General features: G+C 44.9%; 2 protein-coding genes and 2 long non-coding RNA genes across 6 annotated transcripts in view; 3 read left to right on the top strand and 1 right to left on the bottom strand.

The window, feature by feature from the left end:
- The first annotated feature begins 8,366 nt into the window (after positions 1-8,366).
- Positions 8,367-9,903, top strand: LOC119349116 (CST complex subunit TEN1-like). 3 transcript variants are annotated; one of them, XM_037617145.1, is made up of 4 exons: positions 8,367-8,658; positions 9,086-9,189; positions 9,271-9,424; positions 9,529-9,903. In XM_037617145.1, the coding sequence occupies exons 2-4, from the start codon at positions 9,086-9,088 to the stop codon at positions 9,646-9,648; spliced, it is 378 nt and encodes a 125-aa protein (XP_037473042.1). In that variant the 5' UTR covers positions 8,367-8,658; the 3' UTR covers positions 9,649-9,903. The 3 variants fall into 3 exon arrangements, with proteins under 3 accessions (XP_037473042.1, XP_037473035.1, XP_037473028.1); XM_037617138.1 differs by having other exon boundaries at positions 9,082-9,189; XM_037617131.1 differs by having other exon boundaries at positions 9,067-9,189.
- A 681-nt stretch (positions 9,904-10,584) lies between these two features.
- LOC119294732 lies at positions 10,585-19,368 on the bottom strand. The gene is made up of 2 exons (XR_005143536.1): positions 18,719-19,368; positions 10,585-11,183 (listed from the first exon to the last, which is right to left on the bottom strand). It is a non-coding gene; the product is annotated as an uncharacterized LOC119294732 (long non-coding RNA).
- On the top strand, positions 17,616-18,538 carry LOC119294737. Its single transcript, XR_005143537.1, has 2 exons — positions 17,616-17,939; positions 18,254-18,538. It is a non-coding gene; the product is annotated as an uncharacterized LOC119294737 (long non-coding RNA).
- Positions 19,369-22,020: 2,652 nt separating the features above from the next.
- Positions 22,021-23,997, top strand: part of LOC119356937 — a 4,183-nt gene continuing 2,206 nt past the window's right edge. The window contains exons 1-2 of the mRNA XM_037623926.1: positions 22,021-22,092; positions 22,171-23,934. Of these exons, the coding sequence (XP_037479823.1) occupies positions 22,247-23,934 (1,688 nt within the window). The 5' untranslated portion in view covers positions 22,021-22,092; positions 22,171-22,246. The remainder of the gene's footprint in view (positions 22,093-22,170; positions 23,935-23,997) is intronic.

Genomic DNA, 23,997 nt, shown 5'->3' with positions numbered 1-23,997 from the left:
AAATAAAAGAAAATAATGGAAATGTCAAAAAAATAAAAGAAAATAAGTTTCTCATGTGATATGTGGTCTAGTTGTTGGGAATATTTGCAAATGTGAATTTGCAAATGTGAATTTTGACTTTATTTGCAAAATCTCTCTGAAATTTGTAAAAATGGGCATAACTTTTGCATACTAACTCGGATGAAAAAGTTTTTTATATGAAAAATCATCTACTCGAAAAGTTACATCCAAATTTAACAGGGGGAACCTAGTTAAACATTTTCAAAATCCTCAAAAACCTAATAGAAAAAAAGTTACGGGCCTTTTAAGATCTAGAGTGAAAAAAATCGAAAAAAATTCAAACAGTGGGCAAACTGTGGTCAAACAATGGTCAAACTAATTATTCTAGAATATTAGTGTTACTAAATAATTATTTTAGTTATTTCAATTTTGGTCAAATCTGGTCAAACTGTGGTCAAACTGTGGTCAAACTGTGGTCAAACAATGGTCAAACTAATTATTCAAGAAATATTAGTGTTACTAAATAATTATTGTTTTTAAAAACAATAGTTTCAAACTCAAACAGTGAAATGTGTCACTTCATGCTCAAGCAAAATTCCTGAAGGTTAATAGGATTGACATCTTACTATTGTCAGGAAAACAACAAGTGCAGACTCGAAAACGAAGGAGAATAGAACCTGAAAGTTAAGCGTGCTCGGGCTGGAGTAGTGAGAGGGATGGGTGACCGGTCGGGAAGTTAGATGATTTGGAATGAGTGATCCACACTTGAGCAGTTAAGAGAGGTGATTAAAGACTAAATCATCAAATAATTCAGAAAAATTAAAAATAAAAAAACAAAAAAATTTCCAAAATTTTCAAAAAAAAATTCAAAAAAAAACCTTTAGTACCGATTGGTAACACCACACCAACCGGTACTAAAGGTCCCCCGTACCAAGGCGCAAGCTCACGCCACGTGGTGGCACTTTAGCGCCGGTTCATGCCGAACCGGTACTAAAGGGGGGGGGAGGCCTTTAGTGCCGAAACGTTAGTGCCGGTTCCATAACCGGCACTAAAGGCCCTTACAAACCGGTACTAATGGTCCGTTTTCTACTAGTGTGATCCCGTTAATCAAATGACAACTCATGTCTATGGTTAGGAAACATAACCATCATTGATTCAACGAGCTAGTCAAGTAGAGGCAAACTAGTGACACTCTGTTTGTCTATGTATTCACACATGTACTAAGTTTCTGGTTAATACAATTCTAGCATGAATAATAAGCATTTATCATGATATAGGGAAATATAAATAACAGCTTTATTATTGCCTCTAGGGCATATTTCCTTCAATCTCCCACTTGCACTAGAGTCAATAATCTAGATTACATTGTAATGATTCTAACACCCATGGAGTCTTGGTGCTGATCATGTTTTGCTCGTGAGAGAGGCTTAGTCAACGGGTCTGCAACATTCAGATCCGTATGTATCTTGCAAATCTCTATGTCTCCCTCCTTGACTTGATCGCGGATGGAATTGAATCGTCTCTTGATGTGCTTGGTTCTCTTGTGAAATCTGGATTCCTTTACCAAGGCAATTGCACCAGTATTGTCACAAAAGATTTTCATTGGACCCGATGCACTAGGTATGACACCTAGATCGGATAAGAACTCCTTCATTTGCTGCTTCTGAAGCAGCTATGTATTTTGCTTCACACATAGATCCCACCACAACGCTCTGCTTGGAACTGCACCAACTGACAGCTCCACCATTTAATAAAAACACGTATCCAGTTTGTGACTTAGAGTCATCCGGATCAGTGCCAAAGCTTGCATCGACGTAACCGTTTACGACGAGCTCTTTGTCACCTCCATATACAAGAAACATATCCTTAGTCCTTTTCAGGTATTTCAGGGTGTTCTTGACCGTTGTCCAGTGATCCACTCCTGGATTACTTTGGTACCTCCCTACTAAACTTATAGCAAGGCACACATCAGGTCTGGTACACAGCATTGCATACATGATAGAGCCTATGGCTGAAGCATAGGGAACACCTTTCCTTTTCTCTCTATCTTCTGCACTGGTCGGGCATTGAGTCTGACTCAACTTCACACCTTGTAATACAAGCAAGAACCCTTTCTTTGCCTGATCCATTTTGAACTTCTTCAAAACTTTATCAAGGTCTGTGCTTTGTGAAAGTCCAATCAAGCGTCTTGATCTATCTCTATAGATCTTGATGCCCAATATATAAGCAGCTTCACCAAGATCTTTCATTGATCAAGATGCTTCCGATCAACAATATGTCATCTACATATAATATTAGAAATGCTACGGGAGCTCCCACTCAGAAATGCTTCTTCAAAACTTTATCAAGGTATGTGCTTTGTGAAAGTACAATCAAGCATCTTGATCTATCTCTATAGATCTTGATGCTATTCAGAAATTCAGTATCATTTCTGATCAACAATATGTCATCTACATATAATATCAGAAATACTATGGAACTCCCACTCACTTTCTTGTAAATACAGGCTTCTCCAAAAGTCTGTATAAAACCATATGCTTTGATCACACTATCAAAGCGTATATTCCAACTCCGAGAGGCTTGCACCGGTCCATAAATCGATCGCTGGAGCTTGCACACTTTGTTAGCACCTTTTGGATCGACAAAACCTTCTGGTTGCATCATATACAACTCTTCTGTAAGGTATCCATTAAGGAATGCAGTTTTGACATCCATTTGCCAAATTTCATAATCATAAAATGCGACAATTGCTAACATAATTCGGACGGACTTAAGCATCGCTACGAGTGAGAAGGTCTCATCATAGTCAACTCCTTGAACTTGTCGAAAACCTTTCGCAACAAGTCGAGCTTTGTAGACAGTAACATTACCGTCAGCGTCAGTCTTCTTCTTGAAGATCCATTTATTCTCTATGGCTTGCCGATCATCGGGCAAGTCAATCAAAGTCCACACATTGTTCTCATACATGGATCCCATCTCAGATTTCATGGCTTAAGCCATTTTGTGGAATCTGGGCTCATCATTGCTTCCTCATAGTTCGTAGGTTCATCATGGTCAAGTAACATGACTTCTAGAACAGGATTACCGTACCACTCTGGTGCGGATCTTACTCTGGTTGACCTACGAGGTTCGGTAGTAACTTGATCAGAAGTTTCATGATCAACATCATTAGCTTCCTCACTTACTAGTGTAGGAATCACTGGAACTGGTTTCAGTGATGAACTACTTTCCAATAAGGGAGAAGGTACAATTATCTCGTCAAGTTCTACTTTCCTCCCACTCACTTCTTTCGAGAGAAACTCCTTTCTATAAAGGATCCATTCTTAGCAACGAATATCTTGCCTTCGGATCTGTGATAGAAGGTGTACCGAACAGTCTCCTTTGGGTATCCTATGAAGACACATTTCTCCGATTTGGGTTCGAGCTTATCAGGTTGAAGCTTTTTCACATAAGCATCGCAACCCCAAACTTTAAGAAACGACAACTTGGATTTCTTGCCAAACCACAGTTCATAAGGTGTCGTCTCGATGGATTTAGATGGTGCCCTATTTAATGTGAATGCAACTGTCTCTAAAGCGTAACCCCAAAATGATAGCGGTAAATCAGTGAGAGACATCATAGATCGCACCATATCTAGTAAAGTACGATTACGACGTTCGGACACACCATTACGCTGTGGTGTTCCAGGTGGCGTGAGTTGCGAAACTATTCCGCATTGTTTCAAATGAAGTCCAAACTCATAACTCAAATATTCGCCTCCACGATCAGATCGTCGAAACTTGATTTTCTTGTTACGATGATTTTCGACTTCGCTCTGAATTTTTTTGAACTTTTCAAATGTTTCAGACTTATGTTTCATCAAGTAGATATACCCATATCTACTCAAATCATCTGTGAAGGTGAGAAAATAACGATATCTACCGCGAGCTTCAATGTTCATTGGACCACATACATCAGTATGTATGATTTCCAATAACTCTGTTGCTCGCTCCATTGTTCCGGAGAACGGAGTTTTAGTCATCTTGCCCATGATACATGGTTCACAAGTACCAAGTGATTCATAATCAAGTGATTCCAGAAGTCCATCAGAATGGAGTTTCTTCATGCGCTTTACACCAATATGACCTAAACGGCAGGTGCCACAAATAAGTTGCACTATCATTATCAACTCTGCATCTTTTGGCTTCAATACTATGAACATGTGTATCACTACTATCAAGATTTAGTAAAAATAGACCAGTCATCAGGGGTTCATGACCATAAAAGATATTACTCATATAAATAGAACAACCATTATTCTCTGATTTAAACGAATAACCGTCTCGCATTAAACAAGATCCAGATATAATGTTCATGCTCAACACTGGCACCAAATAACAATTATTCAGGTCTAAAACTAATCCCGAAGGTAGATGTAGAGGTAGCGTGCCGACGACAATCACATCGACTTTGGAACCATTTCCCACGCGCATCGTCACCTCGTCCTTAGCCAATCTTCGCTTAATCCGTAGCCCCTGTTTCGAGTTGTAAATGTTAGCAACTGAACTAGTATCAAATACCCAGGCACTACTGCGAGCATTAGTAAGGTACACATCAATAACATGTATATCAAATATACCTTTCACTTTGCCATCCTTCTTTTCTGCTAAATACTTGGGGCAGTTCCGCTTCCAGTGACCAGTTCCTTTGCAGTAGAAGCACTCAGTCTTAGGCTTAGGTCTGACTTGGGTTTCTTCACTTGAGCAGCAACTGGCTTGCTGTTCTTCTTGAAGTACCCCTTCTTCCCTTTACCCTTTTTCTTGAAACTGGTGGTCTTGTTGACCATCAACACTTGATGCTCCTTCTTGATTTCTACCTCCACGGCCTTTAGCATTGCGAAGAGCTCAGGAATCGTCTTATCCATCCCTTGCATATTATAGTTCATCACGAAGCTCTTGTAGCTTGGTGGCAGTGATTGAAGAACTCTATCAATGACAATATCATCAGAAAGATTAACTCCTAGTTGAGTCAAGTGGTTGTGGTACCCAGACATTCTAAGTCTATGTTCACTGACAGAACTATTCTCCTCCATCTTGTAGCTGTAGAACTTATTGGAGACTTCATATCTCTCAATCCGGGGATTTGCTTGAAATATGAACTTCAACTCCTGGAACATCTCATATGCTCCATGGCGTTCAAAACATCGTTAAAGTCCCGGTTCTAAGCCATAAAGCATGGCACACTGAACTATCGAGTAGTCATCGGCTTTACTCTGCCAGACGTATCACATAGCCACCGTCACCACCATAGTCCAATTCCCTCTAGTTCATACTTGTAATTGTGCATCACACAAGGCAGCCATTGTAAGACATATTTGCAAGCAATCAATTTTCAAGATGTGTCCTTCAATGTTTTCTTCTTGCGATCTGTGTAAGTAGTTCAATAAGGTATGGGTTGAGGCATAGGCCTTGCAGCCCTCCATATTTGTTGTGGGGATCAATGTAAGGGCTTTGAATTAACATCTGTATGTGTGAAATAAAATTGTTCCATCGATGTCTCTTGTCTTGTTGGGGATCTGCATCCATGCAGGTACCCAGGATCATGGAGATCGAGTAATGGTGAGGCTAAGTGCGGGGAGAACGTGAAGTTTTATTCTGAACACTAGTGATAGAAGGGTTTAGTGTGGGAGCACGGATCCAATCCTTGGGGATTCATGGGGTGTAGTCATTAAACGCTCAAAGCTATTATATGGTATTTATTATCTTAATTACTGAGGCAACCCCGTGCAACAAATAGGGCCTCTGGTAGGACAACTAATTCTTGATGCAGGACTCATGTCGGTCAAGATATTATTTGGACACACCCCCACTTCTATTCATAACAAGCACATCTCGATGGGTGACTTCCATCGCACAAATTAATATCATATCTTGTCCCAACACAAATACATGGTTGCAAGCATTAAGACCTCATACCCGTACCTCTTTTTATTATAAGTATTTGAATCACCATTTGCTTGATTGCTTCAGTCAAAAGCTGGAATTGATCCTTTAACAAAAGCTTTCTAGATACCATCGCTTCAAGGGAATCTTCCTCTCGTGTGTTCGATAACCCATGGTACCTCTAGGGAAATAGGTGTGGTATACTTTCCTATTCCTTTACCGGATCACTGAAAGGAGGTATCACATATCCCTCCAACATATGCATGATGTGAGGTTGGGGTTCGACATCTAGTTGTTCATTTGTCCATGGCCTTTCCTACATAGGATAGTCTCGTGGTGGTTTAGCGAGCCCTTGTAGTCCGCTATGGCTCAGGGGCATTTTGAACGTCATTGTACTATGAAAACCAATGTACGATCAAGCCTACGTGGGTCTCACCACAAAAATGTCGAACAAAATCTCTGTCATGTATTTGCTCTGAGCTCAATTGGCACGCTCAATACTTTGTTTTTTTCAAGTGGCTTCCTAATCAATCAGCGATTCCATTAATCTTTGGAAAGCATTCTTGCAATTTCAGTTTGGATGCTATACTTGATGAGGATTTATGTTGGATCCTTCAAGCCTTACTAATTCAGCTTATTCAACTATCAATCTTCTTAATTGTGGATCTAAACTTCATCTCCATCTTCAGGATGGCCTCCACTACTCGTGGTAATCCGAGTCGAGACGGTGAGGATCCAAATCCTTGCCCGCCACCTCTGCCTCCGGAGGCATGGCAAGCTTTGATGGCAGATACAAATACAAATACAAATACTAAAATGCTCCTCCAGTTGAAGCAAGAAGGAACCAAGGAAACCAAGGAAATTAAGGGCAAGGAACTTCTACAATCAGCCCCAATTTGCAACGTTGAACTAGTTTCTAAGTAATCAGCCCAAGACTTTCAGTTCTTGCCTGGAGCCTATGGACGCAGAAGATTGGCTCGCGGCACGAAGAAGCATTTTGATAGCAGTAATTTCAGGCCAGGGGACTTCATCAGGTTTGCTACCTTCAACCTCAAGGATCAAGCTGCGGATTGGTGGCAACCATACAAAGATTCCAGAGAGGGCCAGGTGATTGATTGAGCGTGTTCTGCAAACACTTCAGAGCGCACTATATTCCCACAAGTGCAGTAGAGGGCATGTGCGAGAAGTTCAGGAATCTCAAGCAAGGCACGTTGGTTGTCTATCAGTATAACTCAGATTTCCAGAGGCTTGCCCACTATGCCAAGCAAGATGTTCCAAATGATGAAAGCAAGATTTATCAGTTCAGGAATGGTCTCAGGGATGATCTGCAAGTTCCCCTTACGCTCTACACCCCGACTGAGTTCTCAATGTTCTACAACTTGGCTCTTAAGCAAGACACAGCTAAGAACAAGATGGAAACTTCAAGGAAGAGGTTCAGGGACTCCACCCCACCTTCTTCGTTCTCTTAGGTTTTTCACAAACAGAAAAATTTCTGGGTTCCAAGTCCCCCTCCATTTCGTCCTCAACAGCACAAGCAACTCAAAGATTGTGGTCCTTCCCACCCTCCCAACCCAGCTTATCAGGAGAGGCCTCGGGCTTTGAGGACAAGAGATCTTCCTCACTCTCGCCCGCTCTCAGATGTGACTTGCCACAAGTGTGGGCAGAAAGGGCCCTATGCAACTAAGTGTACCAACCAGAGGCGCCTTCCACCTCCGCCACTTCTCAGGTCTCCACGCAATGCGATGGTGAGGCATGTCTTAAAAAAATACCAAATTTTTTAAAAATGTCGGCGTCTTGAAAAGTGTTTAAATTTTTTAAAAATCTTCAGGCCTTTTATAAAACATCCTTTTTTTAAGAATGCTCACATCTCAAAATTATGTTCACACTTAAAGAAAGATCAAACTTCAAGAACATTCTATACATTTCGAGAACATTTTCTAAAATTAATGAAAATTTATTAAATTCACTTACTTTTTAAAATTATAGCCAAAAAATCCGTAACATTAAAAAATTGATTTATCAAGATTTTAAAAAATTCAATCTGTAAAGGAAACCCAATAGATGTTTTTTTGGATAGAAACCGACCAAGAAAACCTATAGAAACCGGCCCAATAAAAAAAATACTCCATCTGATAAACAATGCTCTTTATTGGGTTATAAAGGATGGCATTTTTGTTTAGATAAACAACATTCTTTATCCAAGTAGTGATGTTTTTTATAACTTATTCAAGTAGTGATGTTTTTTAATTTACTCAAGTAGTGATGTTCAAAGGGAATACAATGGTACATTTTGTCCAAAATCTAACGTGGTGGCTGGACAGTAGTGATCGGTCGGTCACCAGCGGATGACTGGGCCTGTGCGTTTCCCTGGCAATTTGACGCTGTTAGCGTCATATATGGGTTTTCGGTTATCCAGTGCCAGTACCAGTTTATATAACCAAAAAAAAAAGTACCAGTAGTGGTGCTCCTCGTCTCCTCCCGTTTCCATCCGCCGCCGTTCGCCGGAATCTCTCCCCCGCCGCCGTCCTCCCACCCATCCTCCCCCAGGCTATCTTCGCGTCTCCGACCCAATCCCTCCCTCCCTCCCTCCCGCTCGCCAGTTTCCCTCCTCGTGCCTCGAGCGGCTGGACTGTTTGCGCGCATTGGCGAGGCCGCCTCGCCGGCGACGCGCGGTGGAGGAGCAGCAGGCGATCTTTGCCAGAGCTTTAGATTTCATCAGGCAGCCCGTGCGCGTTAGGTACGTTGTTAGCGGTTTCTGTCAGGTGCAAAACTAGGGATCGAGTCAAGTTTCAGATTACTGTAGATCTCATTCCAGAATGTTGGAATGACTGTATGGGATTGGGATTGGAATTGCATGTCTGGTTTGAAGCCCTTCTTTGGCAGCTGATGCCTCCTTCCCGTAATTGAGATTATAATGCTAGATCAGTATACAACAATAGTATGCATATTGCAGTCTCATGTATCTGAACAGATGCAATGTTGAGCAGCAGGGTAAATGTTGATACAGTCAAACAGTATCAGTGCCATAGTTGTATCAACTTCCAGTGTACAATCTTGTAATATTGAAACAGTATCAGTACTTTTCTTGATTGCGAAGACTATCACCGGAGACTAGACATAACCCCCTCATTTTGCCTTTCATCAATTCCCCGTGTGCTAGCTAGATGGCATCTTCTACTCTGAAACCAGGTGTGCCTGTCACTCTGCGAGAGCTGGAGCCCTCCTCGGAGATGTTCAAGCAAGGGGCGTCCCTCCGGGTAACAGGAATGTATGTCTGCCAGTTACTTTGATTTCTCCTCAAAACTACAAGTTTTAACCGTGCTAGCCTTCTTGTCTTGCAATTCTCCAGACTTCAGTCATACGATCTGGACTCTGCGGTCGCTGTTATTCAGGATGGCAGCGCAAGGTTGAAGATCGACACCCAACACCTGAGGGATATCAGTTTTCGCAGCGGCTCTATGTTTCAGTTCATCGGCGAGCTCCTGATCCGGCCGAACAACGACGTAGCTCTCTGTCCTTCTCCTGCTTTTGTCAGTGAATTATATATAGCTGGTATCATTGGAACAATGATGCTACATCGAATCTGTTGCTCACGGGCATCCTGCAGGCGATTCTGCAAGCACGTGTGGGAAGGAACGTTGATGGCCTTGACCTGAACCTTTACCGGCAGTCTCTGATCGTCCGACGGCAACATGAAGCCAAACTACTGAGCTCCAGGAGGCCATAATCCAAAGCTGTGATCCAGCAGTCTCATGCCCTCAATTCAGTTCCTCTGAGGTACATGAGGGCAGAATCACCTGACCCGTGATGATCCTGTGCTTTGGTTTGTTAGATGGGTGCAAGCCTGCAAAGTAGTACTAGTACTTGTTAACTGAAATTCCTGAGCACAGATTATTCCCGTATCCTTGTTAAGCTATCACAACTCTGTAAGCACTTATTATCCGAGGGTCTACATATCTGTTTCACAACGTTTTGTGGGCTAGCAAGTGCATTCCCTTTGCAGCAGAGGTGTTGTTTGACAGATGTAGCTGCAGGGTGATATCCTATCATTCTGAACAACTGGAGTGTTCTTCCTGTATGAGATCACCTTCTCTTTTACATTTTGTGACAATAGATGCTCTGCAATTTGGTCCTGAATTTTCTGAACAGAACAGCTACACTACACCACTACATTACTTTAAAAATCTATAATGTATTGGCGAGTCAGGAACATCGCACTCATGAGGAGAGGACTATTGTTCGGGGAACAGGGGAAGGGGCAAGAGCGGGGCCAGTCTGCGGCGTGGCCGAGGATTTACTGGGTCCTAGGGCTCCTCCGTCCTCCAGGATGACGGCGGATGCATCAACCCTTCAGCCGGTTGCAACTAGTTTTATGTACCCCAATCAGTAACTCTAGTCTGTAGATGGCTTGGTTTTGTTTGCAACTGGAAAACATTACATATGAACAGTCTGCACCAGTACTCACTGGTGAACGGCACTTCATCTGACGAAGCAACCATACAGCTCAGTAAAAGTTTCTGAATTAAGCTTCTCAGAGAAGGCAAGATAGAATCTGAATTTGGAGTTACATCTAACAAACCTTGTATGGTCTTTGATTTGGTTTTCTTTTGTTTGCAGCTGCAGGTGAGGAAAACGGTAAATAAGGTGGCACAGTTAAAAATTCTGAATTATGCTTCATTGACGAAGCCGGTAAAGTTCAGGTCAGTTCAAAATTCCGAATTATATTTCTCAAACAAGACAATACAAAGCTCCTTAGTATCTGCAGAGCCCAAAGCGACCAGAGTGGAAGTGTGAACCTTGAGCCACGTGACCAGTTCAAGAACGCCGATCCCAGAAGTTTCACCACATTCCTCCACTCCATGAACCGTCGCCCATGGCGGTCATCAACACCATAGCCAGAGATAAAGTCGACGTTGTAACGGAAACTAACAAGCACAAGGGCCCAGACTGGGAACAGCTGATTCTTGAACTTGGCTGTTTGCATGGCCCCCAGCAGGTATAAGATAATAGAGTCAGAGACGGCATCCAAGATGCTAAAGATGGTTTTCATGACTCTGTTGCGGATGTGGCGACGAAAGACGTCCATGATGAACATCGAGAGGAACAAGAGTGTGACCAGGACCACAAGAAACTCGATCCGAAACAGCACGAATGTCTCCTTGTTCAGCATGATGAACAGAGATGACACACCATCGCGGATATCTTGGATGTCCATCATATTCCTAGCTCATCCGTATTTGTTCCTTGCAGGCAAGATGAAGCCTGCAAGACCAATTCATCAAATATATTCGCAATCAAAGAATTTAAGAAAATGGACTTTGAACAAATGTGGTTGTAGAAAAAATGTAGTTTATTTAACCCCTAGCTTTTCACACACACTCCAATGCTCAAACAAAGAGCTACTCTCTCCATCCCAAAATGTTATGCACATTTGACCTTTCTACAGTCTCCAATCCATGATTTTGACTATGATTTTCACTTATTATATCTCCGAATACTATGTACCACCTCTCCTATCACGTGGCAAGCTCCCCAACATTTACGCTACCAATTTTTTTGACTAACCAAAACTTTGGTGAAGGTTTTGCTTGTCCATAATGAACCATGCCAAAAAAGATGATAACCATCCAAGTAAAGACCTAATTTGGGTTCACCATCAAAAAATTGGTAGAGTGGATTTTGGGCAAAATCCGAACATAGCGCTTGGAGCCTGGTCCCCTCCCCAACAACAACGCGGGCCACACATACTTTCAACCCACCTTGTAACCATCACCTCATCGATTATGATTTGAACTGGATTTCTTTGCACTTCTTAAATTGGATTCCTCCATGCTCAAGATTTAGCCATGTAATCTATTCCATATTTGATCGAATAAATTGACGTTCAGTTTCCTACTGGTATTCTGCTGTGATTGTTTAACAACAAAAATTCCTTTTGTGATCCACCATCGAAAGTTCGGTTATTTAGGTGTTGATTACAGTTTGCAGAATTGATTATTTTTTCAACCATGACGGAATATTAAGAACGGGAGAAACAAAGTTTTACAGGAGCACCCGACCAGGACAAATTGCCTAGCTATGACCTAAGGCTCCAGCGATTGCCCAAGAATGAAAACTACTCTTGCAAGTGTCGATCACACTTGACACAGGGAAAAGGTGTGTTGTTGAAAACATGATTATACCTTTCCTTCCAAATCTACCATGTGATCAAGATGACCAGGCTGTTCAACCCCTTCCGCTAGCAACCGGGTAGAGTTATCTTTTGATGGGATGATGCTCTGGTGCCCGGTCCAATATAACATCTACCTCCACATGATATTAGCCACACAGCATTCGATGAACACATGATCAATGTTTTTTGCTGGCAACACCACAGAAGAGCAATAAGCATTATGCAGAAGACCATGTTTAGGGCACTCGACAGTCCATCACAGTTTCTTGATGGATGTTTCTTGTTTCTTTGATTTCATCCTAGAGCAAAATTATTATTTTCTCCAATATTGTTCAAATGTGAATTGTCTCTTGGTTTGACTTGTGACTTCTAATTTGTGAAAACTTGATCTGTGTGTGTTAACTTCTCAACTCTATTCACGTCTTGATTTGGAATTATGATGTACCTACTCAACATGAAATTTGACCAAGGTTCATGACATTTTCTGGTAAATGAGCCCAAAAATAGGACATTACCATCAAATTAGTACGAATTAGATGATTGATTGTCTGAAGTTAGAGGAATGGATCGCGTCGCACCCGCGAGCGACCGGCCGCGCGTTAGCCTCCCCCTCCACCAGCCCCCCTCTCCCCTTCCTCCCCACCGCCGTCGCTGGCACCCGCGGCCGGCCTAGCCCCGGGGACACTCGTGGCGGCGACCCCCTGGCCTTCCCCTCCCGGCGGCTCTCCGGCACGGGGCGGAGCTGCACCGGGGGGTGCTCCTAGGCAGCGACGGACCGGGTGGCGGCTGGTTCCTCGGCATGTCCGAGCGGGCAGCTGGACGGCGGCGTCGTCGTTGGCGACGGGGTGGCGCAGCGGCGCGACCTGGCGGCAGCGCGCGGCCTAGATCTGTGCCCTACTGGGTGGGCCGATGGCGTGGCAGGTCTGCGGCGTGACTTCCAGGAGGCGGGGGGAGCGGCGATGAGTGGTTGGGTGCTGGTGGCGCCGACTCTAGCCTGCTGCAGCGGGGCCGGCGGGGCTTAGCGGGCCCGTTTTGGGCCTGGCATGCCCTGCTGCCATGTCCGGACGGCGACCGCGACGGTGCCGGAGGCGCGAGCCTCTCACATGATGGAGGTGGGTGGTTCCCTCCCACTCGGCCTTGGTGTTGCTGCTTTCGTCACTTGTCACTTCTCTCCGGTCTTCTTGGCCTCGTGTTGGTGCTCGCGGTAAGACGTCGTGGGTGGCGGCGCAACCGCGATGGCGCATGGTGTTGGGCGGTGGTTTGGCTGGTCGGCTCCGGTTGGGCGGTGGGTTTTGGAGTGCGGGAGAAATCCTTGCCGGTTCGTCCGGCTCCGATGCGGTGACACCAACTGGTGCCACCATTCCTTCCTTGTAGCCATCCCCCACTTCCCACCGTGTGCCGGGGGAAACCCTAGGACTCGTCCGGGCAGCATCCCTTCTTGAAGGTGTTGCTTGGTGCGCGGCAGATTGGAGCCTCGGGCTGTGATGGTTTGTCTCTGAAGGGCGCGGTGGTGGCAGGTCATCCGCGCTTTGTCGAGCTGCCGTTGTTGACATTTGTTTCTTCTATTTTTTTTGGGCTTGATGTACTGCTTGCCTCAGCAATGCTATGTGTACGGTGTTGATTACTTTGGAATAGAAAGTGGGGGAGACCCTTTTTCGGTAGTTAGAAGAATAGACAATAAATTTATAGCCCCCCTTGGTTGAGTACTGGGACACCGGGGTGTGCACGGGGAAAACTCAGGACCTACTCAGAGCAATCGGGATCCTAGCACACAAGAGGGCGGAGCGAAGCATATTTTCATATATCTGCCCTCAAACAGAGATCACTCAAGTATAGGTCCGTGCAGCCATTTGAGAAAAATTGGGGAATTACAAAAGACAAACCACGAAAAAAATAAAACTTCCTTCTTCAGAGACGACGTAACCTCTTGTCATTGTTGCAGGCTTGCAGCCGCGCACTAAGATTCTGTTGTTGTGCGGAAGAAGGTATGAATATGTGTTTGACGAAGACTGCATCTTTTCATGAATTCCCTCCGTCTCTAGTGTCTACTCCCTCCGTCTCATTATATAAGACCGTTTCTGACACTAGCGACGGAGGGAGTAGCATCTTTAGGTGGTAAACTCCCCTGAATACGCCATTGGACTACTGGAAGAATATTTGTAGAGATTTGCCGTACTTTCAAGGCACCAGCTGGTCCAGTCTTGAGAGTGCCATCTGGGTTTACCACTGGTAAATCAAGACTAAGAATAGCTTCAGGTCCAATGTGTTGCTTTAATTGGCTCATATGAAAAACTGGATGGATCTTGACATGCTCTAGGAACTGAAGTTTGTATGCAGTATTACCCACTCTAAATGATGAGAAAATGGCCCATAGTATTTATTGTGCAATTTCCGTGCTCCCCTACACCCAAAAGCACCTAATCTGTAGAGAGCCACCTTCAAATATACCAGAATTCCTAAAGAGAACTGTATCTAATTTATTTTTAAATCAACATACTCCTTCGTGCAATTTTGAGCTTTGATCAAACTGTCTTGATTTTTTTTCGAAAAGGAGGATGATTCCTGGCCTCTGCATCGAGCGGTGCACAAATCCATCTTTATTATATTATTGAACAATACAACAACAAAGCCTTTAGTCCCAAACAAGTTGGGGTAGTCTAGAGGTGAAACCCATAAGATCTCGCAACCAACTCATGGCTCTGGCACATGGATAGTAAGCTTCCACGCATCCCTGTCCATAGCTAGCTCTTTGTCGATACTCCAATCCTTCAGGTCTCTCTTAACGGACTCCTCCCATGTCAAAATCGGTCGACCCTGCCCTCTCTTGACATTCTCCGCACGCTTTAGCCGTCCGCTATGCACTGGAGCTTCTGGAGGCCTGCGCTGAATATGCCCAAACCATCTCAAACGATGTTGGACAAGCTTCTCCTCAATTGGTGCTACCCCAACTCTATCTCGTATATCATCATTCCGGACTCGATCCTTCCTCGTGTGGCCACACATCCATCTCAACATACGCATCTCCGCCACACCTAACTGTTGAACATGTCGCCTTTTAGTCGGCCAACACTCCGCGCCATACAACATTGCGGGTCGAACCGCCGTCCTGTAGAACTTGCCTTTTAGCTTTTGTGGCACTCTCTTGTCACAGAGAATGCCAGAAGCTTGGCGCCACTTCATCCATCCGGCTTTGATTCGATGGTTCACATCTTCATCAATACCCCCATCCTCCTGCAACATTGACCCCAAATACCGAAAGGTGTCCTTCCGAGGTACCACCTGGCCATCAAGGCTAACCTCCTCCTCCTCACAGCTAGTAGTACTGAAACCGCACATCATGTACTCGGTTTTAGTTCTACTAAGCCTAAACCCTTTCGATTCCAAGGTTTATTATATTATTGAGCAATGTCTAACAAAATAAATACATGGATCAACCCAAAGCCATCTTGCTGGCAATCAATGTCCCTACACCTACTAGCCTGATAGTGTGCCCTGACCATGCATCAACGAATACCATCTAATCCACTTGCCTCACCAAGCCTTCCCACGGCGAGCTGAGAACACCAACCGGTCTAGCCAACCCTCAGCATGCACCGCATGCACATGCTCTAGAATCCGCCGCTTCCGACATCCCAACTTTGGGAGAGATCAACGCATTGACCTTGCCACAGGCCCAACTGCTGTCGAAGTCACCACGATGCCAGACAGTGCCACCACCCAACACACGTCCATCGCCGAGACCTCGCTACGCCACGCCGTCGAGACCTGCCGTAGCTGCGTCATCTCCTGATCCAAATCACCACCAACACCAACCCAACGGTGTCCACCAGCCACCTACCTCCCCAAGCGGCGCCTTTAAGAAGGAAAAGATGCCGAAAGCACCGTTTTCCGCCCACCGCTGTTAGAACTTCCACCGGAGACAAATGGTGTGATGGAGGTAGTAGCAGATCTGACGAGGGTCTCCATGGAGAATAAACGGCGCCGTCGGGTGTCGCCATCGTCACACCCGACCAGTTCTAGTTATGGATTTCTCCGATCTGAATCCCCACCTCCAGCTCCATCCGCATCAAGGACTAGCAAGTCTTGCGACCAAGATCCGTACGGAGAAGCACACCGAGCAAGGGAAGGGGTGAGGCGATCTAGATCAGGCACCACCCATGGAGCCAAGCAGTGTCCCAATAGACCGGACATATCAGTCGAGTCCGATCCAGGTGCCCACCCCTGAGCACAATAGCATACTCCCCACCGCCACCTTCCTTGGTTGCGCCCGGGCTTACCTGGCGCCAGCCATTGGTGGCAGTGTGGAAGGAAAGGGGAGCGGGGGAGTCTAGGCGACTGCGGCATGAGATCGGTTGTGCTCGGCGGCCAGAAAGGAAAGAGGAGCGGAGGCGGCGTGAGAGCATCTACAGCCGGACTTTGCAACTCCGGCCCCTCAAACGCCCGCAGACGCGCCCGGGCGCGTCCGCGGACACTGATTGGTCATGCCTCAAATAATGCATCCACATCCGGACACCTCAATTATCATATCTCAAATCTAGACAAACTCATGCAACTACGTCGATGCGCACACATCGCCCTGCTACTCCATCACACTATACTAAACATGTCATCAGAGTACCAAAATTTGGCATGTTTGGCTATAGTGGACATCATCCACTGCTACCATTGCCCTTCCAGACGCCCTTGTCGTCCTTCTCGTGAAAGTACCGGTCAAAGACGCAGTAGGGATCGTGTCGGATCTGCTCGTCGTCGGAGCTGTCCTCGTCGTCGCTGTCCTCCTTCTTCTTCGGTGGTAGTCCAGCCATGGCATTGACCGCCCGATTCTGCTCTCGGGCGAGGGTGTGCGTGTTCATCCGCTGCCATTTCTTCACAATGAGGGGCGCGGATGGCTTCCACCTCTGCAGCCGACTGCACCGCCGCATCAGTCGCCTCCGCCGCCGCCATTTCCGCCGTGATACGGGCCTTAGCGGCCCTTATCCTCTCCTTCTCAGGGCGGGCCGCCCGTTCCCGGTGGGGCTCATAGTCTGCCCGACCGGTGAGGGGAAGGAGAGATTTCTCGGCTGTCGGGACCGTGATGGTCCGGCCCTAGAGGACCCGAGCGCCCGTTGAGCCGACGCTATGGAGTCGCGTCGGACAGATCCGTCCCTCGGTCGGGCGCTGTCCTCCTGGGAGCAGCGGAGTGCAATGCAGACTGCCGTTACCTCCTCCAACGCGCACGAGATGACACCCCAGGCGACGGATACGGACTGGTCGGAGTTAGATCCGCTGTCTATCATGCCGGAGAAGGCCGGAAATCGCGAGGGTGAGCTCGGGTGGCGAAGGGAGTGGAGGGGAGAGGAGTGTGAAGTGGTTAGGGCTTGGTCCGGCAAGCAGATGAGGATGAATATATGTGGGGTCGGATGGGGTTTTCCAAAAAAAAAAAAAAATCAATCATCCTCCCAGCCACCTCGTGCTTCGCTTGTCCTACCCCTCAGCAGCCTCGAATAGTCGAATGGATCTTCCCTCCTATCGACTCAGGCATTTGCGTGGCTACGTCCACTCGTGCACCCATCGCACGGGGGGTTACTTTTCCTCTCTCATCGCACGTTACATTTGCTCACCTATCTTTCTCCCACCTTAGGAGAGATCCCCTTTTTCCCGACCACCTCCTGAGCCTGAGTTCCTTCCTCCCTCCGTGATCCGCCGCTGCTCTCGCATCCTCTCCACGAGGAGGTCTCATCAGCGGAGCGCGGATCCACGGCCGATGCGCGTCCTCAGGTAAGCTGTGGTGTCGATGCTGACTCAATGAAGGCTGACCAGCCATGCCTCCATGGTGCCATGGACTGGAACAGCATGTGATGTCCCTGGTAGGTATTCTTTTTTCTTTTTCTTTTGTTTCGGGGAAATAGGGTGTTTTACCTTGCATAGTTTTGGAACAACACCCTGACCCGAGTGAATCCACACCGTCATGCTGTCTCACATCTACCAAAATTAGCTAAACATTGTTCGACACTTGTTATAATGTTTACAAATGAGATAATGTTTCTGAGGTGTTCTTGTTTTGTGTAATCTTGTACACCATTGTAAGTTCAGAGATGTATTCTTGTGTGTAGAATTTAGAGATATATCTCTGTAATCTTGCACAGCTCGAAATTCATTCATGATTCTTGATGTGACACAGCGAATCAATTATTTTGCCAACGCGTCTGATTCTACTTCATCAGAAAGATTCTTGGAGTGTGTCCCGTAACCAAAGCTCAACTTGTTTCTAGTACTTCATCACAAAGAAAAAGGAATCAAGTAAGGGATGTTCTTATCTGTCGAGAAGACAAGTGACCTTGTAAATTAAGCTTGTTTAGCACATTTCATCCATTTACTTGGCATGTGGTAGAGACTTATTGTGGAATCTGCCAAAAAATCATGACATGTTCTGTGGTATATCTACACTAGTTCACGGAGGAGTTAACCAATTCTACTACCAAACACGTACAACCCAAGTAAACCACCTTCTTCTCCTTGTGTATCTTCTGAGGCGGAGCAAGAAAAATAAATAAAGTCTTCCCTTACAATAAAAGAAAACATACTCCTACATACCAAGAGTACCATCTCTATGTAGTAACCAGGGTAAATGGTGAGCAGTTCGTACCTGGACTCAGCAGCTGCTCCTCAATGGGCGATATCCGGGGGCAGCCAACTTACTCGCGCGCCTAGGTTCTAGCTAGGTGGTTGTCCGTCCTGGGGATGAAATGAACGGAGAGGCCGCATTCTTATGGCGAGCTGGAGATGACACCATTTATATATTTATTTTCCAGCAGCTGCAGTACAAAGCTCAGACCAGGACTCAAAGGAAAATAAAACTACAACATAGTCCCTGAAACTTGCATCAAGATTACAATTGGGTCCAAATGTCAGCTCAAGCACAGATCCAGTCCGTCCATCACCGGGGACAAGACCGCTTGGGATCACCGGATCGCCACCACTCCATCTCCGGCCGAAGACGGAAGAGGAAGACTCCATACTGAAGCTGAATAGCTGCCTCCCTAAAGGCATCAAGCCGGGAGGAAGAAACAAAGCCAGCGCATACGCCATGGCTTCACGGGGCCGCCATTCGGCCAGAACACTGTTAGAAGAAAAAGCTACTCCACCATATACCCCTCCCCCGCAAAAAAAAAAAAAAAAGACACGATATACCGGAAAATGCCAATGGAGGCCGAGCATCAGGTAGGGCTTTATCTTGTCCGCTCACATGCGCTAAGGATTTGTGCTTCTCCGGTATTCTCGGTTCGTGTCCCCTTGTATCGGTGGCAGGCGCGTGTATTCATAAAGAAAGATGGAGCATTGGGCATGGAATCTTGCCAGTCGAATAGCTTCCTGTCGACTGTCCTACCCTACTCGAAGCTGACTAGTACTACCTCCGTCCTTTTCTTCAATTTTTTTTCTAAAAAACAAGTACTACTTCCATCCTGGTTTATTGCTCCCTTCGTATTATGTGTCTAATTTTGATCTTAAATTTAACTAACAAAAAGTTAATACATGTCATAAAATGTAATACAATTGAAAACTATGTCCAAATACGAATGAATCCAACGATATAGTTTCTTGTGACATGCGTCAATATTTTATTAGTTAAATCTCTAGTTAAAATTTGACATAAAATACAAAGCGGGTTATAAATCAGGACAAAAGCAGCACTACTAATGTGCAGTCTAGTGGACGCAGACCTGTACGTTGCCCGGGTGCACATAAGCAGAAACCCCGCGTTGCCTGGCTGTCCACCAGTTCTACAATGGAAACGTGGAGGTTTGTTCGCCAGAGGACGTGGTAGTTTGATTATTAGTACTATTAGCCAGCCTTGATTAAGCTCACCCACAACCCACGGACGCATTCCTAGTTTACTGGTAAGTGAGTGGTCCTATGTGTTCCCGCAACCACCCACACGTGATGAAAGATCTGACCGACGAACAGTGCGCCTTATTTAATAAAGTGGTACTCCCTTCCCTTCGTTTCTAAATACTCTCTCTGTTTTTATTTAGTCTACATATTAGATTTGACCCAAGTCAAACTTCGTAAAGTTTGACCAAGTTTATAAAAAAATATATAAACATTTATCATAAAAAATTTATATAATATGAAAGTACATTCAATAATGAATCTAGTGGTATTGATTTTTTATTGTATATATTAATATTTTTGTTTATAAACTTAGTCAAAACTTACAAAGCTTGACTTTGACCAAAGCTAATATGCGGAATAAATAAAAATGGAGGGAGTATTTGTCTTTCTAACATTTCAAATGAACTATAACATACGGACATATGTAGACATATTTTAGAGTGTAGGTTCACTTATTTTGCTTTATATGTAGTCATTTGTTAAAATCTTTAGAAATGAAGGGACTACTATATGTGCTATCAGATAACGCGGCTAGCTGTTACACTTCCGACGGAGCGTCTCGTGATGAAACATGAAAACACTGTACGTAGCATTTGTTTGGTGTGTATAATTGCTCTGTGGGCTCCGACGAGAACCAGTCCGCATTGCACAGGTAAAAGCAATCATTATGATCCACTGTCACACCATCGCCTCATTGCAGTAATTGCGTTGTCCACACTGTGTCCCTGCTACTATCACGCATGATCCACACGGATGTGAGGTGGGGTGGGGGCTCCGACAGTGTTGTATGGTACTCTCTTCATTTCTTTTTAGTTTGCATATAAAATTTGATTAAAGTTAAACTTTATTAATTTTAATTAAGTTTATAGAAAAAATATTAAGATTCATAATATGAAATCAATATTGTTAGATGCATTATGAAATTAATTTTCATATCATATAGCTTTAGTATTGTAGATGTTAATATTTTTTTACAGAATTGGTCAAACCTTATAAAGTTTGACTTTGACCAAATTTTATATGCGGACTAAAAAAATAGAAGGAGTACTAACTGGTTTATATATCAAGAATATAAGACAAAGGTACATAAATTCGCTTTGGAGCTCGAGCTACATCGAACTTTTTAGAAAAAAAAAATCAAAACAAATGTTTCAATGCTTAAAAGATTCTACACACTTGTCGTATACATCCATATGTCAATGTGGATTTTTTTCCAGAATTTTTTGAAACTTTGAAATGTTATCTTTAAATGTTTCAAAAAGAGGGCATGAAATGTTATCTTTAACTAATAAAATATTAATGCATGTCAAAAAAATTATATTGTTGGATTCATATTTGAACATAGTTTTCAATGATATAATTATTTATGACATGCATGAACATTTTGGTAGTTCAATCTATCGTCAAAATTTGGCACAAAATATAATGAGGACCAATAAACCAGAATGGAGGTAGTATATGTTATGTATGAAAATATCGCTCATCGATATTCTCCCATAACTATAGTCGCTACAATTATGTAAAAGCGACAAATTTGGCTCTCCTTGCCTACTAATTATTTTTAAAATGCCAGTATTGACATTTCTCTCCTTACGTAGGAACTTTTTTTTTCAAAAAGGATCCGGATCTATTATAAAAGGTCATCAGAATTACAAAGCATCCAACATAATAAAAATTACACCGAGGTATGTGGACCACCAAACGACAACTACCATCACCAAAATGAGCTGTCGACACGTCGCTGTTACCGCTTCCCTATCGGAACCGGCATCGGAGCCGGCCTGACCCTGTCGATATATAAGAACTTTGTACTTCAATGTTGTTGGAATTTACTGTTTTTATGAAAATTAAGTTGATGCAAAAAAGAGGGGGGAAATATGGTGGCCCCATATATATCGCAATTTTCTGTTTACACACAACCTCCACCGCCATAAAGAAATTATGGAGTGCTCTCCAACTATGTTTTGGAGGCTGCAAATACGACGATTCTGCTAGTGTTACTCTGACATCGCCATCGTCTTGTCGCTGCCGCGCCACCGGTCGAGCCGTCCGCCCCTTTTCCCCGCCCCTCCCTCTGCTACTCGACCTAGTCCCCGCTCGGCTTCCAGTCCAGGGCGCCATTCCAAGGTCACACCATTTCTTCTCTCTGGAAATATTTTTTGAAGCTGATTTTTGCATGTTTCTGAAAGTTGATTTCTCTCCTAGCTACTGCTAGTTTACTAGTTCGAAGCTGCTGGTGTTCAAGTCAGATCTCAGACAGCACACGGAGAGAAAGGGCGAGATGCCGTCCGCAGGCATAGCTGTAATTTCAATCCTGTCTACCATGAAACTGCTGTTTAAGATGGACGGCGTCACTCATGTGGCAAGCGTGGAGCTGTGGGTGTTGATGACAACGCTGCTGGTGGTGGTGAGGTTCGCGCTGGATGGCTTGGGGCCGTGGTACGCGGACAGGGCCACGGCAGTCACCATCCAAATCATCGAGATGCTCAACTACTCCATGGTGCACTACACCATGGGCCTGATGCAGCTCTCGGCCAAGAGGGTGAACGACTACTTTCAGGTATGGGCGGTGCTGCTGGTAACCCTGCAGCACAGCGTCAAGACTGGGCGCCTGTACCAGAGGTCCAAGCAGATCCCATTGCTCGACCTCATGTCCTCTTTCTGGGCAGCCAATCTCCTCCGAATGCAGACATTCTTCCTCCTCAGGATTCCCCTATGGATGATCTGGGCCCTCAACGCGATCCGCATCATCGCATACTTTGCCTCATCCGACGGGGCTCAGACCATCAACCAAGAGAACACGAGGCTCGTTAGCGACTATATGCGATACGAGCACACACTCGGTCCCTCTCCCTCTGGTGATGCAACCGATTCCAACAATGGGATCAGTATGCAGTCGTACAAGTACTTGGTCTATGGGGAAGACAAGGCGCTGCATGACTCCCAACGGGGGAGGACAACTGCATCAGCGCAGTACAGGATTCGGTTGGATACAGATAATAAGAAGCTTGTCACCTTAGACAAGATATGGAATGTTGATGCTGGCAGCAGTGGGTTGCTGGGCGGTAGCAATGATACTGGCAACCGATTGAAGGATGTCTGCCTCTCATTTGCAATGTACAAGCTGCTGCGCCGTCGGTTCTATAATCTCCCGATACACGAGGCTAGCCTAAAGAAGACAAGGCAGCTCGTCTTCGGCTACATCCTGCAAGAGAAGAGAGACAATTATGAGAAGGCGTTCCGCATCATGGAGGTGGAATTGTCCTTCCTCCAAGACTTGTTCTATAGCAAGCATTCCGCTATGTTTGCTGACGGATTTCCATACAGGAGAATGCTCATGTCTTTGTCTCTTGTTGCTGCTACCGGCTACCTTGTATATCCTGTCCGTCATATACCAGAGAGGATGGATCAAGCAGACAAAAATATCATCACTCACGGGGTGATTGTCACTCGCATCATAGTTGGTCTTATCATTGCCAAGGAGCTGTCAGAGGTCTATCTATATGTATTCTCTCAATGGAACAAGGTTCTGATGATCTGTATGTACGTCAAGCATCGGTGCTGGCGGAACCTGATAGTGGAGGCAGTAATGCGAACGATGTTCTGGTTCATCAGGAGCAAGTGGGATCAAAGGATCTTCCAGTATAACCTTCTGATTTCTGATTCGCATCGTTGGAACAAATTTCACAGAATATTCAAGTTGGCCAAATTTCCCACAAGAATGAAGCTGGAGTCAGAGGTAAAGACGGCGATACTTGAGTCGTTCAAGGGCCTCCAGCATCCAGAAAGAAAGTTGGAAACCTACTTATTAAATGCCTTCGGATCAAACGAGGCCCTTATGCAGCAGCTAACAGGGGCAAATGATACCCACAGCATACTGGTCTGGCACATCGCAACATGCTTGTGCGAGATACATACCTCTGATGAAGCGAAAAAACCGAAGGTTAGATGGCTTCGGAACAGGCTCTTGTATATACTTACGTGGGAGGTAAGGGGAGTGGGGGAAAGTTGTGATCTGGAAAGTGCGTCGTG

Source organism: Triticum dicoccoides, chromosome 1A (genome assembly GCF_002162155.2).
Source record: "Triticum dicoccoides isolate Atlit2015 ecotype Zavitan chromosome 1A, WEW_v2.0, whole genome shotgun sequence".
Lineage (NCBI taxonomy): Eukaryota > Viridiplantae > Streptophyta > Magnoliopsida > Poales > Poaceae > Triticum > Triticum dicoccoides.
The sequence above is the reverse complement of the archived record's forward strand: the minus strand, read 5'-3'. Positions and strand labels throughout refer to the sequence as shown.